General features: G+C 49.5%; 7 protein-coding genes across 7 annotated transcripts; 3 read left to right on the top strand and 4 right to left on the bottom strand.

Annotated features, from left to right (window-relative positions):
• Positions 1 to 503: 503 nt before the first annotated feature.
• Positions 504 to 2,164, bottom strand: VFPPC_01385 (Zn2/Cys6 DNA-binding protein; the record flags this gene model as incomplete). The annotated part of the gene is made up of 4 exons (XM_018281223.1): positions 504 to 1,268; positions 1,314 to 1,448; positions 1,496 to 2,059; positions 2,114 to 2,164. The coding sequence occupies 4 exons, from the start codon at positions 2,162 to 2,164 to the stop codon at positions 504 to 506; spliced, it is 1,515 nt and encodes a 504-aa protein (XP_018149823.1).
• A 383-nt stretch (positions 2,165 to 2,547) lies between these two features.
• VFPPC_01384 (MOZ/SAS family domain-containing protein) lies at positions 2,548 to 5,969 on the bottom strand (the record flags this gene model as incomplete). The annotated part of the gene is made up of 3 exons (XM_018281222.1): positions 2,548 to 5,195; positions 5,259 to 5,306; positions 5,369 to 5,969. 3 exons carry the CDS (start codon positions 5,967 to 5,969, stop codon positions 2,548 to 2,550), a joined length of 3,297 nt encoding a protein of 1,098 aa, XP_018149822.1.
• Positions 5,970 to 6,634: 665 nt separating this feature from the next.
• VFPPC_15351 (hypothetical protein) lies at positions 6,635 to 7,137 on the top strand (the record flags this gene model as incomplete). Its single annotated transcript, XM_018293104.1, has 5 exons — positions 6,635 to 6,682; positions 6,744 to 6,836; positions 6,892 to 6,922; positions 6,962 to 7,056; positions 7,117 to 7,137. The coding sequence occupies 5 exons, from the start codon at positions 6,635 to 6,637 to the stop codon at positions 7,135 to 7,137; spliced, it is 288 nt and encodes a 95-aa protein (XP_018149821.1).
• A 207-nt stretch (positions 7,138 to 7,344) lies between these two features.
• On the bottom strand, positions 7,345 to 8,517 carry VFPPC_01383 (PP-loop ATPase superfamily protein; the record flags this gene model as incomplete). The annotated part of the gene is made up of 1 exon (XM_022428223.1): positions 7,345 to 8,517. One exon carries the CDS (start codon positions 8,515 to 8,517, stop codon positions 7,345 to 7,347), a length of 1,173 nt encoding a protein of 390 aa, XP_022284739.1.
• A 502-nt stretch (positions 8,518 to 9,019) lies between these two features.
• Positions 9,020 to 10,255, top strand: VFPPC_01382 (ribosomal protein L8; the record flags this gene model as incomplete). The annotated part of the gene is made up of 4 exons (XM_018281220.1): positions 9,020 to 9,022; positions 9,328 to 9,402; positions 9,478 to 9,987; positions 10,055 to 10,255. The coding sequence occupies 4 exons, from the start codon at positions 9,020 to 9,022 to the stop codon at positions 10,253 to 10,255; spliced, it is 789 nt and encodes a 262-aa protein (XP_018149819.1).
• Positions 10,256 to 15,207: 4,952 nt separating this feature from the next.
• VFPPC_01380 (FAD binding domain-containing protein) lies at positions 15,208 to 17,163 on the top strand (the record flags this gene model as incomplete). Its single annotated transcript, XM_018281218.1, has 4 exons — positions 15,208 to 15,639; positions 15,700 to 16,036; positions 16,142 to 16,459; positions 16,790 to 17,163. 4 exons carry the CDS (start codon positions 15,208 to 15,210, stop codon positions 17,161 to 17,163), a joined length of 1,461 nt encoding a protein of 486 aa, XP_018149817.1.
• Positions 17,164 to 18,843: 1,680 nt separating this feature from the next.
• On the bottom strand, positions 18,844 to 19,984 carry VFPPC_01379 (hypothetical protein; the record flags this gene model as incomplete). The annotated part of the gene is made up of 2 exons (XM_018281217.1): positions 18,844 to 19,146; positions 19,211 to 19,984. The coding sequence occupies 2 exons, from the start codon at positions 19,982 to 19,984 to the stop codon at positions 18,844 to 18,846; spliced, it is 1,077 nt and encodes a 358-aa protein (XP_018149816.1).
• Positions 19,985 to 20,677: the final 693 nt, after the last annotated feature.

Raw genomic sequence — 20,677 nt, 5'->3', positions numbered from 1 at the left:
TTATCTGACATAAAGCCCGGAACTGTGGCGACCATGCATCGCACCCTGAGCATCGACTATTGCATCGTGTTGCACGGCGAGATTCTGATCCGTCTGGATGGCGGGGAGGAGAGGACTGTTAAGGCGGGCGAGGTTATTATCCAGCAGGGGACGAATCATCAGTGGGTTAATCAGACGGGGGAGACGTGTAGGTTGTTGTTTGTGTTGTTGGGCGCGGAGAAGATTGTTTTGGGGGATGGGGAGGCTTTGGAGGAGACTGTTTTTAAGTGAGGTTGTTTCTGGTGGATTAGAATAAGAGTTGATGGGGATTGGAGGTATATCAAGCTGTGTTAGTGTAAACTTGGATATGTCAATACTTTTTCCTACAGGCTATGTATGGTGACGAGTTGTACTGCCAGAATAGGCGTACGTTATGTGTAAGGTTAGTTATATCATTGGAAACTAGGCAAGCTTCAAACATAGACAAAGTTATCCTATGGTCCCCTTGACACTTGAATTATAAGCTACACTATAGACAACGCCCCCAAAGTCCTCTTCATGCCCGTAGTCTCTCTAATCCGCTCAAACACCAGCCTCGCAGCCTCTTTCTGAGCGTCGGTGGCCACCCCATCCTCACTCTTCATAATCTTGACAGGCCACAGCATGAAGTACGCACCAATAGCACGACAACTTGGTCCATCCTCAAACACGTCCACACTCCGCCCAGCACCATCAACATCACCGAACGACTGCGCAACCGTAGACAGAATCTCCTCAGCAAGTGTCCTTACCACCATGATACTCGTTTCCTTCCAAGCCATCACCTCGGCGGTTTGTCCATCCATGAATTCATCCCCGTCAGACTCAATCGCCGTTAAGCAAGCCAGCAGTTGCTGATGGAGGAGTATCCTTGCCGTGCGGTGATAGTTCCATTCATATGCCATCCATACATCCCCGTGAATTTGAACAGTATCCGGTAAATAAGCCGTCTCGTGCCTATATCCTGCTATATCTTCAGCACGAACGGTCCTAAAAGACCATTCTGCTCGTTGTCGCCATTTCGTAGCTTCAGCATCTAATGCATGCATTTCCTGGACGAGCCGTACGATACCTTGCCTGTCCACGCTTCCAGAGTTTAACACCCCAAGGATACTGTTAGCTTTGTCGCAGAGCGTAGAAATACGAAGCGCGTCTTGTTCCAGACGCACAAATTGGTCCTGGTGTAGGCAATCGAGCCAAGCTTTCGATTCCGGCAGGGGAGATAGTTTCTTTGCAAGATGTTGTTTTTGCTGCCCATGTCAGTACATGAATTTGAATAAACACTTTGTACGTACGATGCGGTGGTGAGCAAGTCGAAATAACCCCCATCCCCGAGGATCATGAAACTGCTCGTGGCCTCTTAGTCGTAGAATATGCGCCATGCCTTGTGCGTGAGCGCCCATGGCCGCCGTCTCAGGCAGATATAAGCTCTACACACCATTAGCACGAGTAAATTCAGTCTCTGGCGATGAAATACCTCAAACAGATCTAGCACAACAACACAATTCAAGTCATAATCATCCGGCACCTTGCCCCTTTCCGCCATCGACTCCCCCAACTTGCCCAGCGCACGACCATAGCATTCCAACGCCAGGGACGTCAATTCCGCGGCTTCTGAGTCCGCTGTGCGTGAGTAATCCGCAAAAGCGGCCGCTTGCACCGCCCAGCGGAGGGCATGTCTCCCCTCGACGTTGACGTCTTTGAATAAACAGGGCAAGTGTTCTAGAAATCCCGACGAAGAGGAGTTAGTACACGGGTAAAGGATGTATTTCTCAAAGAATCCCGCAATGGCTGCGTCTTCTCTGGAGGCGCTTGGCCGGATTGGCGAGATGTCAGGAGGAGATTCGGAATCGGTCCGTGGGAGGGACTGGCTTCGCGATCTGCGGGGTTCAGAGGAGGATGTGCTGCTGGCTTCACTGCGGTGTCTGAGGACCGTTTTTGCAGTTTCATGCTGGAAAATGAGGTCTGCTTCGTCTCGGTAGCCGATGCAGAGCTCGTTGCGGGTGAGGCATCGTTGGCATGAGGGACGGCCTTGGTCGCACTGAATTGGGCATGTTACTATGTTGTCATGTGGTATGGAAGGATTCAGACGTACTCTTACTCGGCGCTGGCGACATCGTAAACAGCCTCGACTACGTTGGACCATTTTGGGCCAACATGTTGTGAGAGCTGGGAATGAGATGTGTGGTTGAGCTGATGCTAGTTTGAGTTTGGGTTGGTGCTTATGCGAGTAGGGAACATGGGCAAGCAGATAGAGTTGCAGGCTGCCACGCCATACAACTATTCATAGGTTTTGAGATGATCACCGCAAAGAATTCAGCTGCAAGCTTGGTTTGAACTGTTGTAATCTTCGTGTTGTACATCCTCTCGAGGTTAACCCCTAAACCTAAACTTATACCCTACAAACAAGTATACATACATCCTTTGCTACGCCGGCCATTCTCCATATTCGCCAAATACCAAGTCCAAGTCATTAAATCAGGTTAAATATAGTTACCGCCTTACCAAGATGCCTCCCAAATCGTCCGTTCATTCGTCTTCCCCTTCAGCATCAACGTCTTCATCGTCCGATTCCCCATCTCCGTTGGCTTGCCCGGAGTTTGCACCGCTCGCGGAACGATGGGACTTGCCATTCACTGCTTTGTGCTGGCTGGTCTCACTCGCATCCACCAGAACACGAACTTCATCCTGTGCTGGCTTCTCCTCTGGAGTTTCTGTAGATGAAGGGTCTTTACCCTCAGCCAGAGCTTGCAGTCGAGCCTGCTTTTCTTTCCAGCCGGGTGGGAGACCTGGTCCGCTATCCGCGTTACCATAATCGGACTTTTTGGTTCCTTTAGGCCATCGGCCAGGACCGCGCCCTGTCCCTCCTGACTTCCTCCTCGAGCTGCTGTTGCGTGGTCGACTTGCGGAAGGTCGCTTGGCGCTGCCGCTTGGCCGCGATTTGGGTCTAGCGGATGAGCTGCTACCAGTGCGAGGAGCAGACGGTCGACTCACACTGACTCGATTTCTATCACGCCGACCTCCTGGGATCGGTGGGAAAACGTCGAAACGAGATGGAGGAATGTCTTTGTATGGTGCGTCCCACGATTCAGGCTCGGCGTTGGTTGTGGCATCCTCCATAACCTGATCTTCCGGATCAGCGTTCTCCTTGTCTTCAGGCTTGATCTTCTCAATAGATTTGACTGGCGGCTCCGTGGGTTGTTCGCTGTCTTGTTGACTAGCAAGAGTAGATTCTGCTTGCGAGTCAGACTTGCCAGCACCATTCATTTTGCTTTGCTTGCTCTGCTGATTAGCTGCTGCCAATGCCGCTCCCTCTTGGACTTTAGCCTCATCGTCCTCTCTAGGGGCAATGGTGTTGATTGGCGGACCCAGCTCGAAGTTGACAACGTTGCTACGACCCATGACGTACGATGTCCAGGCGAGGGCCGATGGCTTCAATTGGACGTAGCCTTTTGACTCCCACTTGGCAACGTAATTTCGACAGTAGTCCAAGTCCACCCGGAAGGCGTACAAGTGTGTCTGGGGATCTCGCACCAATGCCCGCAACCCTTCTAGGGCAGAAACAACGTCGTCTGGCGTCATTCCGGTATCGATTGATATCTTCTTGATACTTAGACCACTGCGCTTACCCGCATCGCCTTCCATGTTCTTGAGGAAATATCGACAAAGTTCGAGGCGCCAGTAATTGCGATACGAGACGAGACCCATATCTGAGAGTGGCTTTTCTGGAGAGCCCGTTTTTTCTTCGGCTTTGGTGAGAAGATAGGAGAAGTCAATGAGTAAATTGCCGTAACCCTTTCTCTGATGAATCGGAAGCGTCAAAATACAAGACACATTATTTTGACTGCTAGCCCGTTTCTCCTTTGAGAAATATCCCACGAAATGATAGCCGGTATCATCAAACTCGCAAAGAACGTAGAACAAAAATGGTTCTACATCGTAGTACAATGTCTTGGAGCCGAGGAATAGCTTTGCAAGCAGGCAGAGATTTTGGCAATAGACGGGATGCTTTCGGCCGTCAACTTCAAATATCGAGACGGATTGGTGACGGTATATCTCGTCGCCAGGTGGGTGCTTCGTGCCACACTTCAACTTGTGGCGCCAGGCCACATAGTCCGAATTCATATACTTTAAGCAGAACTCGCAGATGTACAAGACGCGATTTCTGCTGTACTCTGCCGGATACGGCGCTGCGTACCAGGTGTCGATCTCCCACCCTCCAAATTCTATGCATTCAATCTGACTGGCGTTATCACTTGCTTTCTTAGGCTTGCGAATAGGCAAGTCAGATTCTGCCTGCATTGCCAAAATCCGGGCTCTCCACTCGTCCTCAGCCTTCTGCTTTGCTTGCTCAAACTTCTTGCGATCTTCGGGGGACGGAAGGGTTTTGGAGGTGTCTGCTTCAGCTTCTGTTAATATGCCACCATAAGGTTTTCCTTTCATCTCTTCTGTCTCTTTATCAAAGAACGAATAGAAGGGTTGTGAATATGATTCTGAAGTAAATGGGGTTGGCATGTTAGAAATGAGTGTCGGTAGATTTGCAGAGGCACCAACGGAACCGCCTCCAACAGTGGCAAGGGGCCGAGTTGGTGCTGACCGTGGCGCCTGAGGTCGAGAACTGCTAGGCCCTCCGCGTCGTCGATCTCGCTTCCGTCTAGATAGTATTTCCTTCAGGTTGCCTGGCCGAACTTCGATTTTGATAACCAGAGAAGAACGAGACCGCTTTTCAACAGTCACCGGTGGCGGCCGTGTAACCTTTAACCGCATGGTTCTTGACGATGGAGCTCTTGCTGCGTCTCCAGAACGACTCTCCCGAGCAGAATCGTCCCGATCCGTCACGTCAGTCGACTGGTTCCTTCGGCGCTTTCTAATAGCCAATGTAGCGTCTTCTGGTTCTGCAGAACCTGACTTGCGTTTCCGCGGTGGCCGAGAACCGTCCACAGGGTAGTCATCAAGTGCTAGCTCGTCCAGTGCAGAGCGGCCATCAGAGCTGCCGTCCTCTAATTCCGCGGAAGCAATGTCATCCGCGAGTTTCGACCGATGTGGTATATCGGAATTTGCCTGTTCCTCATCATCGGCGCTAGCAGCTTCAATACCATCTGCATCGTCATCGTCATCGTCTCCCTCGCTTTCAGAGTCGCCATTATAACAATCAGGACATTTCCACCGTTTTGAATCTAAGGCGTGTCAGCACCGGCCTAATGGTGGTTTGTACGCATGTGTTTCGGTTTGGAACATACTGTTTCCCTCAGTCATTGCAGCAGCATCTCTGGCGCATTGCTGATGTGCTATTCATCTGTTAGCTGATTCGACCTACCAGTCTGCTCCTCAGAAGAACAAGATGCCTTACCATTCTCGCCACAGCGTGTGCAAGCCAGAAAGGCTTCGAAATCTTCGCTGGGATCATTTTCCTCGTCTTGTTTGCAAAACATGCATGTGTTTAACTGTACGGCGTCCGATTCTTCGTCTTCATCTCCTGCATCGCCTTCCTCCCATGCTCCCTCCTCGTCTTCTTCGTCTTCTTCGGACTCGTCCTCTTCGGCAGCACTTTGCGCTTCCGATTCGTCGCTTTCCATTTCATCGTCGTCAGAATCAGCGGGCTTCACCTTCACTGCACCAACTTCTTCATCCAAATCATCTTCTCCTTCTGCATCTTCGTCATACTCTTCTCCATCACCTGGGGTGGCACTGCTGACGACAATTTGTTGGTTGAGCATGTCGTTGTCTTCATCGCCTGAGGCGTCTTGTTCCAGTTCCTCCCCAGAAGCATCTTGGTCGCTTAATTCTTCATCTTCGCTGCCAGAATCATCCCCATGTACGTTTTTTCGCGATCGAACCCTGGCGGAAGACGACGCTGCTTGGTCGCCAGTATCGCCAGTATCGTACGCCCCATCATCGGAGAGCATGACGCTCTGTTGGAGCTCTTCTTCCATAGCTTGGGCACTTGGCATTATGTCTCCGGCTTCATTAAACAGACGACGTAAATAGAACTCTCAAATCCGAGCATTTCGCTTCAAAACAAGGTTTGCGACAAGGGATCGTTCGATGTGCATAAGGATAGCAATCATGGCGGGATTGACGCGATTATTCAGGTACAAGCTTGGACCGCCGGCCCTTTGGTGTTGTCAGGTTTGAGTTGATGAGTAGCATGAGACAAGCATACCTTGCACCTGTAGGAAACTCGCCAGAACTCGGCTCTTTGCAGATGTTTGTCGTAGAGATGTCCGGATGAACCCAGGCGCGTGTTCTACAACACATTACCACGGAGTCGCGCGAATGCGTCCTGGACTCCGTACAGTGCGCGACTATACTACTTCGCGAAGAAGTTCAGCAAAAGTGGGTGGAATGTACAGTGTGATTCACACACACAGTAGACTGTTTGGTGGCAGGGGTAAGTGCACTAGCGCCTGAGGCATCAACACCAGAGCCGATTTGAAGCTACTCGGCCAATGTCACGGACTGCAATTCAATGCTCGTCATCGGTAGAGGGTAAAGACACCACAACACGCCAATTGAACGACCAACGAGCGCATCGGCCGATCAATTGAAGAAGCCATAGCCATCAGAATCCTGAAGAGCAGCCACAAAGCCCGCTGAAGCGGCCCCGACGCCCAAAATGCCCGTTCCGTTCGAGACTCTCCTCCCCTACGCCATCATGATTGGTGTATGTATATGCTTTGACGACTTGAAAGCCGAGATGGACATTTTCTTATGAGATAATATAGATGTTCGGTGTCACTGGAACCGGACTTGCTGTCGTCAAGACGTGGCGTAACGAAGGCAAGCGACCGCGATACTCGCTAGATCAGTGGGATAGAGTATGTCAAGATGCTCCATTTTTGATTGACAAAGACCTGGCTAACGTCATTACAGCAAAGTAAGAATCACAACGGAGGACACGTTAGTGAAATAATTTCCGGATAGACACTAACGCATTACTCAGTGATGGACCGCGATCGCAGACTCACCGGCACTCTTCGAGGACAGATAGACAGGCCAGAAGCACCACCAGGCTTTGAATTCTCAAACGGCTGGAAAGTATGAAAGAATCTACCCAAACGCTTCTCACAAATCGGATGGCTAATCGTTTTGCTACAGCTGGAAAAGCGCTTCACGTAAGGACCTTTCAAAAACAGACGATCAGATAATACGGGCAAACAACAATCATAAGAGTGTACATATAGGGCCTGAAAATTGGCCTAGACCAGACTTGTTAAAACAGGCTGCCTCAATTTTCCAGTTCGATTTCAGTGTTCACCGTGATCAGATGCTTCAGGTGTTGTGGATTTCTTTTCATTTACAATTCGGCTCCATCCACCGAGTGGTCTATATTGAAACTTCAGGCCGATTCTTGTTCAGGCTCTCCAGCAACGTACAAGCCTGGCACATCTCTTGGCTGGACATGTATCCGCACTTGATGCATTGGCCGAGGGTTTGCAAAGGGCCGACTGGTTTCTCCTTTTGCCGTCTGCCACCACGGATAGGCAGCTTGACAGATCCGTCATCGGCTGACGTGCCATTGGCACTGATTTCAGTCTCGAGTTCTGTTGACCTTTGCTTTACCTTCAATCTGGCCTCCATTTGTGCGAGCTCGCTCCCTGATGTTCGCCCATTCGCCGATCCACATCCTCCTATAGCCTCGTCTTCGTCGCATCCACATGCATCTTGGCCCTTGTCCGGCGTGAGCCGTGCCATATCTTCTCCGCTCCTTACAATGTCTAATATTGCACTTGGACGTACCTTCTCCAAGCTTTTAATAAGGGTTCGGGCAGTCCCACGGAAGGCTTCTGGGCTGTAGATACATTCCGTGCTGAAGTAATCCAGCTTCTTGTGGTGTGCATAGAGCACAATCTCCTTCTCATATGCATATTTCAGTGGCTTGCTTCTCTTCACCTCGCTCGAAGAGCTGCCGGTAATTATACTCGTGCTCCGTGATAAGCGAGGTAGGTCACCTCTCAATAAGTTCATGAGAACCGTCTCAGCGACGTCATCGGCGTTGTGTCCAGTGATAACATGCCTGATGCTTAGCATTTTGGCGCCACGATCAAGTGCTTGTCGACGGAAAACGCCACAGTATGTGCAGTTTCCTTTCTTTCCTATGGTTTCAACTACTTGATCCATAGTCCACCCATACAGCTCATCGTAACCCACGATTTGTAATGGCATCTCATACTGAACAGCGTTTCGCTTGACTGTCTCGAGTGAGTCATCCCGATATCCTTTGATACCTTCGTCGACACTCAAGAGTACCAAGTCAAGGCCATAGTTGTGTCTCTCATTCAATGTCTTCATCACTGATGCCAAGACGGTTGAATCTTTCCCGCCTGATGCGCCTATTGCGACCCTTTCGCCTGGGTGGAAGAGCTTAGACGAGGTAATTGTGTGATGCACCTCATCTTCGAATACTGATAGAAAACATTCCTTGCATAGTTTGTGGTGGTTCTTTGGTCGTTTTATGACTGCCCGGTTGCCACACCGAAGGCAGGCAGCAGGAGGCATGTTCTTGGATGGGAACGCGACCCTTCCCTATAAGTCGTATGAAGTGGGTGATGAACAGAAAAAAAAAGTCCCCTTTGTTGTTTGCTGAAGGGTCCTGGGGTGACCTCTAATGCTTGCCACACGAGCAAAGTTCAAAGAGTTCTTTGTGAGATAGGTTCGTGGTCTTGAGTCTCATATGAAGAATCTTCTCTCTGTGCATGTCAGCCAGTCACAAATCGTCCATACAACACTTTCGCCTGACTCGACAGAAGATCATTGGGCCGCCACCAGACCTTTGCATCAAAACGACGGCACGTGACTCATGATACACGAGCCACAGTCCAGCCACATACTCCAATCTAGGTCAACGCTGCAGTGGGGCAGCTGTGGCACACACACGGAAGCCCTAATTTTTCGCCCACCACCAAGCACAACTTTTTCTTCTTTGATCCATCCGCAACCCATCCATTTCGGCTTCAAGCACCTTTGCTCTTCACGACTGAGCACCGCCGATCTAGACAAGATGGTAAGTCCCTAACTTCAAACAGGACTCTAATGGCCACAGTTTGTGAGTCAAATGCGTGAAAGCGCTATTTGATCCTCAGCGTCGCTTAATTGCTTTCGCAATGCTGCTGGAAATTCCGCCGACTCGTCGAACACATACAGACAAGAGAAATTCTTTTTGGGTGTGGGAGACTTGGAGGTGAAGACTTGGCTGGAGATATTGGCATGCGCTGAAACATTGCCATGACCTCTCAATTATCTCACTAGAGTTCAGAGAAGACCGTTTAGCTTGAGCAACTCGCTAATGTCTTCTTTTCTCAATGACAGCCCCCCAAGACTGGAAAGAAGGTGGCCCCGGCCCCTTTCCCTCAGGGAAAGGCTGGCTCGAAGAAGGCTCCTAAGGTGCGTCTCTCCCCGAACTACTCATGATGTTGGCAATGGTGGCCCTTGAAACTGACTTGAGTAAAAATTTTGCAGAACCCTCTCATCGAGAAGCGCCCCCGCAACTTCGGCATCGGCCAGGACATCCAGCCCAAGCGAAACCTTTCTCGCATGGTTAAGTGGCCCGAGTATGTCCGCCTCCAGCGCCAGAAGAAGATCCTTCAGATGCGCTTGAAGGTTCCCCCTGCGTTGTCCCAGTTCCAGCACGTCTTGGACCGCAACACCGCCGCCCAGGCTTTCAAGCTCCTCAACAAGTACCGCCCTGAGACCAAGGTCGAGAAGAAGGAGCGTCTCCTGAAGGAAGCTACCGCCGTCAAGGAGGGTAAGAAGAAGGAGGACGTCAGCAAGAAGCCTTACACCGTCAAGTACGGCTTGAACCACGTTGTCGGTCTCATTGAGAACAAGAAGGCTTCCCTGGTCCTCATCCCCAACGATGTTGACCCCATTGAGTTGGTTGTCTTCCTGCCTTCTCTCTGCAAGAAGATGGGTGTCCCCTATGCCATTGTCAAGGGCAAGGCCCGTCTCGGCACTGTCGTCCACAAGAAGGTTAGTCAAAAAGTCTCCACTATGCTTTTTTCTCAAGTAGTTTTGTTCTAACGATATTTATTTTCAGACTGCTGCCGTTCTGGCCCTGACCGAAGTCCGATCAGAGGACAAGACTGAGCTCTCCAAGCTCGTCTCTGCCGTCAAGGATGGCTTCATGGAGAAGCACGACCAGAGCCGCCGACAGTGGGGTGGTGGTATCATGGGCGCCAAGGCCCAGATGCGCATTATCAAGAAGCAGAAGGCTCTGGAGGCTGCCACCAAGATTTAAGCTGTCTTATACCATTTTGTGCAATTGAGGGCTTAGGGATTCATCAACGGTGTTGCGGGTTTCAGGACATGAACAAAAAATGAATGAAATTTTTAGCGACTAATTGTGTATGCCGCTTTTCTTTGCATGACAATGAATGAGATCGTTAAAGGGCAGACATGTGCTTCGTATACAATGTTTCCTCGTAAATCCTGCTGGCCATGAATTGGAATCCAACGCCCAGTGTTTCCCTCGACACGGGGGGCGAAGACTTAATCAGAGTATGGTAGCATGCTGCTTGAAACATGATTTGAGCGGTACGGTAGTTCTGTAGCGTACGTCCGTTGGTAATTGAACACGAAGCCCAATCCTTGCCTTTAGTCTGAGAAATCGCGTATTATGCTATTGTGATACCGTGAGATAGCAAGTGTCAGCTACCGGGCTTAGATTGATGTTGTTAGAAACAAGGTAGACATGATGATTGTCGCCTTCACCCCTTGACATTGGACCATAACGCCGGTGAGATTCATAACGTTGTTTTCATGTTGGTCTGCCTTGTTCGGTTTATCACCAAGAGTAGCTGCTTGTATTGCTAGACTGTCGGAGACAGGGGAGTATACGGCCTACTGTAAGCTTCCATTTGGGACATCTGTCACAGGCTGGACATGTTATTCTGCTACTGTAAATGAAAAAGGTTGGAGAGAAAATGGTAGTTGAACTGCCACCAACCACCATCGATTCGAAGCAAATTGCCTGAAGCAAACCACATCTATATTCCATGCTTGGACAGCTCTACCATGGATATGCCTCCATTTATAAGTAATGCTTGCGACTTCATTGAAGAATAATCCTGTATTTCTAACAGAGACAGCATGAATGTGCTTGTTCATTGCAGAGATAGCGTCTCTCGTTTGGCTCCTATTGTGATTGCCTATCTCTTGCGGAAGCATGATCAAGGTCTTAATGAAGTTCCTAGCTGAAGTGAGGGAGAAACGAAAGGTGAGACCAAACTCAAGTTTCACGGGCCAGTTGCGCGTCTGGAAAGCTGTGGGCTATAAAGTTTGGCAAGACGATGATAGGAGGATCACAAATGACATATATGAAGAATTTCTTGACGAGCAGTTATTACTTTTGAAGTCCTAGGGTCTGACGGGCGATAACCCTATCGAAAAACAAAGTCTTCGACGTCTTTACGACTGATGGAAGCAGACGGCGAACAAGTATTCAGACAACCGGCCACTGAAACCTAATGTCGAGAATATAAGTGTCAACGAAGAGCCCTTGTCACCTGCACCAAAAGGTCTAGCCAAAGCTCGGTCGGTTGTAACTGTCCAAATGGACTCTAAATGGCATTTCCAGGACGGAAAAGATGGAAAGAAAGAGCTATTTCACTATGCGAGGCTCTGGGAACCTGGCTCTCAGAATCCAACGTGTCCGCCATGGCGATATACAAAAATCTGTGGTCCGTGACTACGGGTGATAATATCGACAACACCAGAGTTGCGAATTTGTATTACTCGAAGAAGACGATGGCAGTTCAACTTGTTGGTAAATCGATGTTAGTATGTACATTTTCATAGAACCGTACACAGGTCCTTCTTTTTCAGCCATCCTTCCATTATGCTTAGTGATTCACGGGGTTAAAAGCAGGAGAGAATTGCTATACATGCAGCCGTACTAATTCCAGAGCCACCAGGACTGCTATCACGATCTTGAAACACGACGTCTCTTAGAAGCAAGACGCGGAGGACCTGACATTCTGCAGGACCGAAAAAAGCTTTCTGTATGTGGCCTCATTCGAACATTGCCGCTATGTAAAGCGTACCATCTTGGCTGCAGGCCAAGAGACCAAGGAAATGAACCACCGTCCTCACGCACGCCATGATATACCTCAAGATTGACTTTCATACTAGCAGTGTCCCACAATGTCGCGCTTCATCTGCAAGCTAGCCACCTCAAGACCATCATCTACCTACAGTGAGAGGCAAAAGCATTTAAACTAAGAAAAGGCATTGTATATCGCAGTGTGGTACGATGTATTGAGGTGTGTTGGTGTATACTCGGATGTGGGCAAATACTTTTTACCACAGACTGTAGGTAGTCGAGGTACGCTCTATATTATCAAGCTCAAAAATACCATGACCAGTCTCTAAATTAGCGTATCGACATCACCCAGACTACATTGGGAAACAGAACCGGCAAGAATGGGGCCTCCCCTTCTACCATCACCGCGGATAACACAATAGACGGTTGCATGGCCCATTCGGGAACTCTTCCTTCGACTCACCGTTGACAGGATGACTGGCGTAGTATCTAGCGTCAACGGTACGGGTATCCCCTGACGAGGTCGTGAGAATAATTCTTCCTGCGTTATGCTCAGGCACATCCTACGCTATTGGTGACTAGTCAAGGGACAATGCTCACTCCTGCAGTAGCTTGCACCTGAATGCCCCGACAATGTTACTCTTGCCCGGCAGTTCGTATCAACGCTCGTGTTTCTGGCCCAGTTGGAGTTGGACCTTGTTGACTAAGGAAGGCGAACAGTTGCAGAGCTTTCTGGAACACTGGAAACATTGCCTGAAACAAGATCCAGGTAGAAGGAGAGGAAAATGAGCTTAGGGAGTTTCATGCAGTGTATGAGTTGGCGACAACCTGGGAAATCCGGCCAATTCAACGATGATGCTTGTTGGCTAATACTGATCTCCAGGCAGTTCGATACCCTTGGGGTGAGCCAATATTGGCAGACCAGTTACGCTGGTGTTGCCAGTTATAGGGGACCATGCTCATGTGGTTGGATGCCTGGTGCATGAGGATGACTAGAGTGGCTGTGGCGACATGTTGCAAAACTTCGTATTTCGTTCGAGGTTATGTCGCTACTAATGTCATTTTACCTATACAGAACAATCGTACTGAATGTCCTCTTGACACGAGTATCAGAATATTGGCACTGGAGGCTCTTTGAAGTGTAGCAAACAACTGAAGGCCAAATAAAGGGTTGGTGTAGGCGCGTTGTCCTGTTAATATTAGCTGTTGTAGTGTTCCAGTACCATGCCATCGTCCTCTATTTGCTGGTATTGGGGCCACGAGATGCTCAGGGTGGTCTCTTGTATCTTCTTAGTGCCCCGAAGTACTCTACATAGCTTGGGTACATTGGGTACATTCCGTCTCGGCACCCAGCTTGGTGGAAGGTTGCGGAACCCCTGGCTACTTTAGCACTATAACGGCGCTGTTTATCCTGGCCATGGCCCCCAATGACGAAAGATCCATGGCTGCCCCTCCCCCTGTCAGAATATCCCACCAAATAAAATCAGTTTTGTGGGAAACTGAGAGCCATTTTTGATCTGCTCGTTAGCGTACCCAGTAGCCATATTTCGCTTCCCGCTGAGAGCTTGTTTTAGCCGAGGGGTAAGCGATTCAAAGGAGGACGAAATCATGACACTGGTCGAGAAAGGATTTGGATTCAGCAAGTTTCCATAGATCCCGAGCCACATATGCGAGTGCACCTTCAACATGCAGCTACTGGAAATCCAGATTCAGATGCGTGGTATCGCCGGATGATGCAACGTTATGTGACAAACCTTACAGCAGGTATGTATCAGTGTTAATTTGGCCACAGATGGGAGAGCCACAATCGGAACCGAAACGAAGCCCCAGTTCCCTTATTGTGGACTCTGACATCCCGCCTTGGTGAAGATCATTATTGTGGTTCCAAATCGGAAGAAGGGCTCGTTGTGCGCCAAAAATCCACTGGTCCGCCAGCCACAACGGAGGAATTACCGGGTGATTGTTGGAAGTCGGGAGAGACGACGGCTGAATTGAGAGGCGGAAATGCGGCCGACAGAAAGACTTGATGCAGACACCACGGCGAACAATTTAGCCAGACGCAGTGTCGTTGGTGACTAGTGACGACGAAAGGATAACATCAACGATGAGACATGGATCGAAGTTGGTTCAGCTAGGGACTAAGCTTCTGGAAACGACGGGGTGCGAGTGTTCCCTTGCACCATCAGGTTGAAAGCTTGGGACGCCGGGAAAATAAAAACTCCCAACTGAGGATGGTTCGATATTCTTAGTGGCCAGGAGGAGTGTTGGTGGGTAGCTGAGGTTGTGTCGGTGGGCTCATCACAATTTCCGATCTTGCTCGTGCTCGTACGAAGAACACGAAGACTTCGACAGCCTATTCCAAAACGATACGTAAGGACCTCTCTGGTGCGTTAGATGCATGGGATGGTTTGGCTTGGCTACTAACCGAGAATATCTTAAGCTTCCATAGTATTGATCCATATCGAATCGGCACCGAAAGGACCCGAGGAAGTCCCCTTGTCCACAGACATGGGTTCAGGCTTCCCATCTCGGTGGCATGACCGTGTTGTTGTCCACTGTCCAAGGCTATTTGACTTGGAGCATTGGTTATGGTTGTGTGTGCCACTGAACATCTCTCGGAAGAAATGGCTAGAGAAGAGGGAAGTTCATGACGAAAAAGTAAAACTCTCGCTATATGCTCAGAAAGGGAAAAGCCGCAATGTGATCGTCGCCTGTACTTCTCCGGAAAATGCACACACTTGCTCAAATTGACAAATGAAAATTGACACCTGTCAGGTTAGTTCGGGTGTCCGGCAGCCATTTGGCAAGAACAGGCAGGAACAGGCAGGAACTGGGAAAGGGCTTTCCTCTTCAGACACATCGAAGCGCTTCCCAAAAGGACCAAAGATCCCTGCCACAACCGTCCATTACTTTGTATTCCGTCTACACAGCCGTGGACAGAACAAACGGATGACTGGATACTCGACTGTTGGCTGACCCGCTGCTTTGCCTCATCGAGGTGACTTCAACACGTGTGGAAGTGAACCCTTTCGTGCACAAATACACCGAGCCACATATGGTCGGGTAGATTAACAGCCATTCTGCTTTTTGCCAGTCAAAGACTGCTTGCCATCAGCATATCACACAGTTGAATACTCGACCTTACGAACATGGCACAGGGCGGAACGCAGCCTGCCCCCGTGGCGTCTTCAGCGGAACCCTCCAGCCGCTCGCCAGTGATCATCATCGGGGCAGGCATCAGCGGCTTGTTGCTGGCTCAGCATTTACGCCAGCAGGGCATACCCTTCCGCATTTTTGAGCGGGATACGGACCTGAACACCCGCGGAGTTGGCTGGGGGTTGACGCTGAACTGGTCTCTGCCGATGCTGAGATCTCTGATCAGCCCTGATCTATTGTCGAGACTCCCTGAGACCTACGTCGATCGCGAGGGCATCGCCGCTGGCATTGCCCCGAGATTCCCATTTTACGATCTTAGCACTGGTGAACTGAAAGCTACGACACCACCTCTTCCAGAGACAGTGCGAGTACGGGTGACACGAGAAAGGTTGAGAAAGTGGCTAGCAACTGATATCGATGTTGAGGTAAAAGCTTTTGATACACTGACGAGACGGGACTGGACTGTTACTGACTGTTCTTATTAGTGGGGCAAGTCTTTCAACACTTTTGTCGAAGAGAACCGTTATATTGCCAAAGCCACAGACACCCAACCAGAAGGTAGTTCAAGATCTGTTACAGTAACTTTTGATGATGGCTCGGCATGTGTTGGAAGCTTGCTTGTCGCATGCGACGGTAGCAATTCACGCGTTCGGCGGGCCTTGTTTCCAGAGCTAGCAATGACAAACTTGTACCGAATCCCCATTGCCATCATGGGCGTTAAGATGCAGCTCTCCACGCAACAGATCGCTGGTATGCGAGAGTTAGACGCCTATTTCTTACAAGGTACTTCGTCTAAGGACGATTCATTTGTCTACATGAGCGGTTCGTTTTGTTATTTCTCTTTACTCAACCCCCTCAAACTCTCGTTGTTAGAGAAGGCTCCGAAAGCGGTTTGAGTGAGTGTACAAACTGATGCTTTCTGTATAGTATTGGATGCTCCTGGCAATAGCCCAGAAAACCCACCTGATTCATACAATCTTCAAATTTGCCTTTCTTGGCCTTATAGGGACGGATACTTGGGACGGGAGAAAAAGCTTTGCGTTCCAGACACTCAAGAAGACCGACGAAAATTGTTCTTAGAGTTTGCGTCGACTTACGCAGAGCCATTTCGATCCGTCATGGGGGCGATAACAGAAGATACAGAAATCAAAAGTGTTGATCTGTCTGACTGGCCGCCACCAAAAGGTCTGAATACCACTGGAAATGTCGTTTTGATGGGCGATTCGTTGCACCAAATGGCCATGTGTAAGTGACATATTTACTTCTCCTGTTACATGGTAGGGTCGGCCTCCTTTCCTTGCCGTTCCTGAGAGATTACGTTTTCGGAGTCAGGTTCGCATAATCCTCTGTCACTTCTCCACGGATCAGCGCCCTTGTCCACCAGATCTGTTGGGGTTGGCCAGTCCTGTGTCAGACCAGCCAGGGCAATGCAAGATCTCCTTGTATCGCACCATACCAATAAATCGGAGGGATCATATGCTGTGATCCGTAATAACAAGCAGCCGTATGACAAGTGTCGATCCATCTGGCGTTACTGAATGAGGTCTCAGGTCTTACTGACATGAATATTTACAGATCGAGGTGAGGGGGCGAATCATGCTATTGCTGATGTTGTTGACTTTGCGAACCAAGTTGTTCCACTGCTTGGGGCAACCAATGGAAGGTCCATGACCAGTCACAACACCAAGGCAGAGGAGTCGCCGAACAATACTTTGCCTTCATGTTGTCCCCAGAGCGCAACAACACCGTTGGATCAGGATCGTCTGCGCATCGCTCTGAGCCAATATGAAAATACAGTTATCGACAGGGCTCGGCCAGGGGTGCTGGCATCTCGTCGCGCTTGCCTGGATGCCCATGAGTGGGCTCGAATTGGCCCCGAGAGCCCACTGCTAACTAAACGCCAGATGAACATTATTTATGATGAGCTAGCTGATAGAATCGTGGGTTAGTTACAAGGGATCCGCCTACTTCTTAAGATAGAAGTATATTGCCCGGAATATATCGCAAAGCCTCAGGGTTTTGGCAAGTAGTTCCTTTCCACTCGTGTTTCACAGGCTCAGTTGCATAACCGGATGGGCTCCGCGGTCATACTTGGTGGCGCTAATAGCAGGCATGCTGAAGAAGTGGCGCTGAACTGCTACAAATGACTTGTGCTGCAGCGTAACGTAACGACCCAAGACTGAGTTTCGCGACCAACGGGAATGCCAGCGACCAAACTCGCAGCGATATCCTTGCCCAGGATGGTTCAAAGGAGGGGACCATTACGGATTTGCAAGCCTCTTCCGGTTGTTATTCTGCGGGCCGTTTGGTCGGCCCCTTTCTGACCCCGGCCGCGCTGGCTGAACAGGGTCTATGGCCTTGCTCACCTGGGGTCGTTTGAGATTTGGCTTTCCAACCCAGGTCCAGAGAATGGTTCGCCGAATATTAGCTGCTGACGCCAAGATATACGATGAAAATCTTGAGGAAACGGTCTGCGTTGTGACTGTGAGCGAAGATGACACATCACGCTCCACAGACTGTAAATGTTTGTGGCTGCTTTTGAAACCTGGCCGACGCATAATTGACGGATGCATCAAGCTGGTGATGAGAATGGATCAAAGACCGGAAACTAAATTTCGGTTGATTACCATGGCCCTGTCGTTAAAACATAGTTGCTATGATGCAGAGCGTCTCATGTGAGCTGTTGTGCAACATGAGAATGCATCAAAATCCAAATCACCCGCGATGACTGGCATGCAGAACACCATGCACTCGACCAGCTCATCACAAGTCAAAGGACAACCACCAAATCACACGAAGGGATGCATGTTGAGCTGTCATTATTACCAGGGGGTTCTTAAGAACATGTGTGCGTTTCCAAGCCTAGTCGTCAACGTTGCCTGGAGACAAACAGGGTTGCCCATGAACGGACACAGAATGGTGGTACGATGGCGCTGTTGTGTTACAGAAAACCAGTGCCAGCCAGACCTAGAATTGGTGTGATTGCCGCGTGCCGGATCAGCAATGTCTGTGTGTTGGTTTGTTGCACAGACAAACGAAATGGGCCGCCGCCCACACTCATGGTCCCCTGGCGAATCTGGGGGCGAAACGACCAGACACAACAAGAATATGACTGCATACGATTGAGTGGCAGCGACCAACAACAAAAGTGTGAGTTGGCTGTGTCCGATCGGATGCACCCGCAGGCGCGTACATATGCACAGCACGGAAGAAGGATGGAGTTGCATTTGTCGGCACAGAGAATCCATTTTGATCAATTGTTGGTATCCGTGCATCTTACACACTCTAAAAACACTTTATACATACGGTGTCCGATTTATACTTTTTTGTAGACGCAGTTTAAAAGTCAAACCCAGCCGGAATAGTAGTCCCAAAGTTCCTCCAAGTAAAGCATCAAAAGTTCAACAACGCCAATTGTCGTCACCCCAAGAAGTTGCCAGGAAGAGAAATAAAATACATCAGATCTAAGAAACAGCAGGAATGGCCGCCTTCCTTGGTCATTGTAGTAGCAGAATAAAGTCAAAGTCATAAAATCGCTTTTCTCAGGGTTGTATCATCTCCGTGGTTCCAACTCGCCCTATCCAGCTGTAAAAATAAAGTGCGGCTCAAAATGACAATTAATCAGATGGTTAGACTTGCTCGCCTCGGCGACTTGGTCCTCTGCTCTTGGGTTCATCATCAATTTGTACGGTGTAGGTAACCGACTTCATAATAGCGCCGTTTTCGAGGATATTCTCCTCGCTGCCTGACTTGTTGGCTGATGCAAATGCGCTCTTGTCGTGGCTGACATCGCTTAGCTTGTAATGCTCGCCGTTTCGAAGGCCCCGGCTGCGGGCTTGACCACTGTTGGAGCCACCCGAGTACTTGGATCGGTAGTCTTTGGCCTTTTTCATGCACACTGGTGCCAGGAAGGGGAGAGATGATACCATATTCTGCAAAATTCGTGTTAGTCAAAAGCTCCAGTTGGAATGGGGCGTTGTATCAAATACGACTTACGCCAACGTTGAACTCGATGGTACCCCATAGAACCAACATGGTAGAATTGCCATCACCATTCTGAATTCGATCGATCTGAAGATATCGTAGTATAGAGCAGAGAGTGGTGAAAAGACCTAACATGAAAATGGCGATAAGCCCCACCTTCTTTTCGAGGCGTACATTCAGCTTCAAGAGGACGGGAATGGGGAGGACAGCCACCACCACGTCAGAGACAATGGTGACGACTGCATAGCCAGTGAAGGAAGGTCCAGGCTGCAGGCAACTCCCCGGAACCCAAGGCTTCCAGGACTTCTCGACGGGGGTACATGCAAAGACCAAGGAAAGGGCGCATCCCAAGTGAGCCAGAAAGACGACAACAATAGTGGCCCAGACGGTCATGCGGTAAATCTTGTGGTCTGTTCCCTGAAGAAGGCGGAGGTAGCTGATGAGCAAGGCAATTTTGAAAAAGCTGATGCCAATCTGGTAGATGGGACGACCCGCGAAGTTGACCTGCGAGTAGGGTCCGATATTTGGCTTGGGTCGAAGTGCAATTGGTAAACCTAAACCGTACTTGGTTTGGACAATGCAGAGAATCGAGTATATGAGGGCGAATACCATGGACAAGGCAGACATGTAATCATCTCCAGCAAGACCACGAGCCTTGCCTCTGACCCAGAGGCGACAAGAGACTGTCGCTATAGAGAGCACTGACAGAACTATGCACACGGCAAAGATAGTCGCCCATTGTGACTGGGCGTCGACTTCTGGAGTTGCGTTGACGACCCAACCCATTGCGAGTAGAGTTCAAAGTGTCTGAGCGAAAGTGAGGATCTCAGAGTGTTCTTTAGGCGATTGGTGGGGGGAAAGCAGAATTGGATCTTTGAAGATGGCGTGAAAGCAAAGCGATCTTCTTGTATTTGCTGAGTTTCGCCAAATCTTAGAATGGCGCTGTCGTCGATCGTAGTGAAGGGAAAGATTCCTTCCTGGGTAGTGTCTGCTGATAGTGAACCACAACTGGCACTCAACCTCGCAAGGGAGCAGCAAAAAGAAAAACTGATCAACTATGTGGACGGTGTGACTTGGGGCCCTGTGGACATGGCAGCCAGAAAGCCAGAAAAAGGTGGTCTTAGATGGCCAAACAAAAAGAAAGTTCCCAAGTTCGCAGAAGAGAAAAAGAAAGAAGGAGATGCCGAGTTCGAGAATAGTTAAAACAAATGATTGCGAGGACGGCTTGCGCAACTTCCGATGGTCGAGGTGGTGGTCAATGCTGTCATTTTCTACTCTTCTTGACAGGTTCAAGACAGAGATGGACTCATAAAAACGGACAAAATGAAACCCCTTGCACCAAGTACTGTACGGAGTACATAGAGTTGCAGTCCGGATTGCTTCCCAATCTTCCTTTCAGCGGAAGAAGAAGGAGATCAAGCAGCCGTAGCCTATCAAACGGTCTTCTATCTTCACCCCCAAGCACCTCGTCATTACAAG

The sequence above is a fragment of the Pochonia chlamydosporia genome, chromosome 1 (genome assembly GCF_001653235.2).
Source record: "Pochonia chlamydosporia 170 chromosome 1, whole genome shotgun sequence".
In the NCBI taxonomy this organism is placed as follows: domain Eukaryota; kingdom Fungi; phylum Ascomycota; class Sordariomycetes; order Hypocreales; family Clavicipitaceae; genus Pochonia; species Pochonia chlamydosporia.
This window is presented reverse-complemented; position numbering and strand designations above follow the sequence as displayed.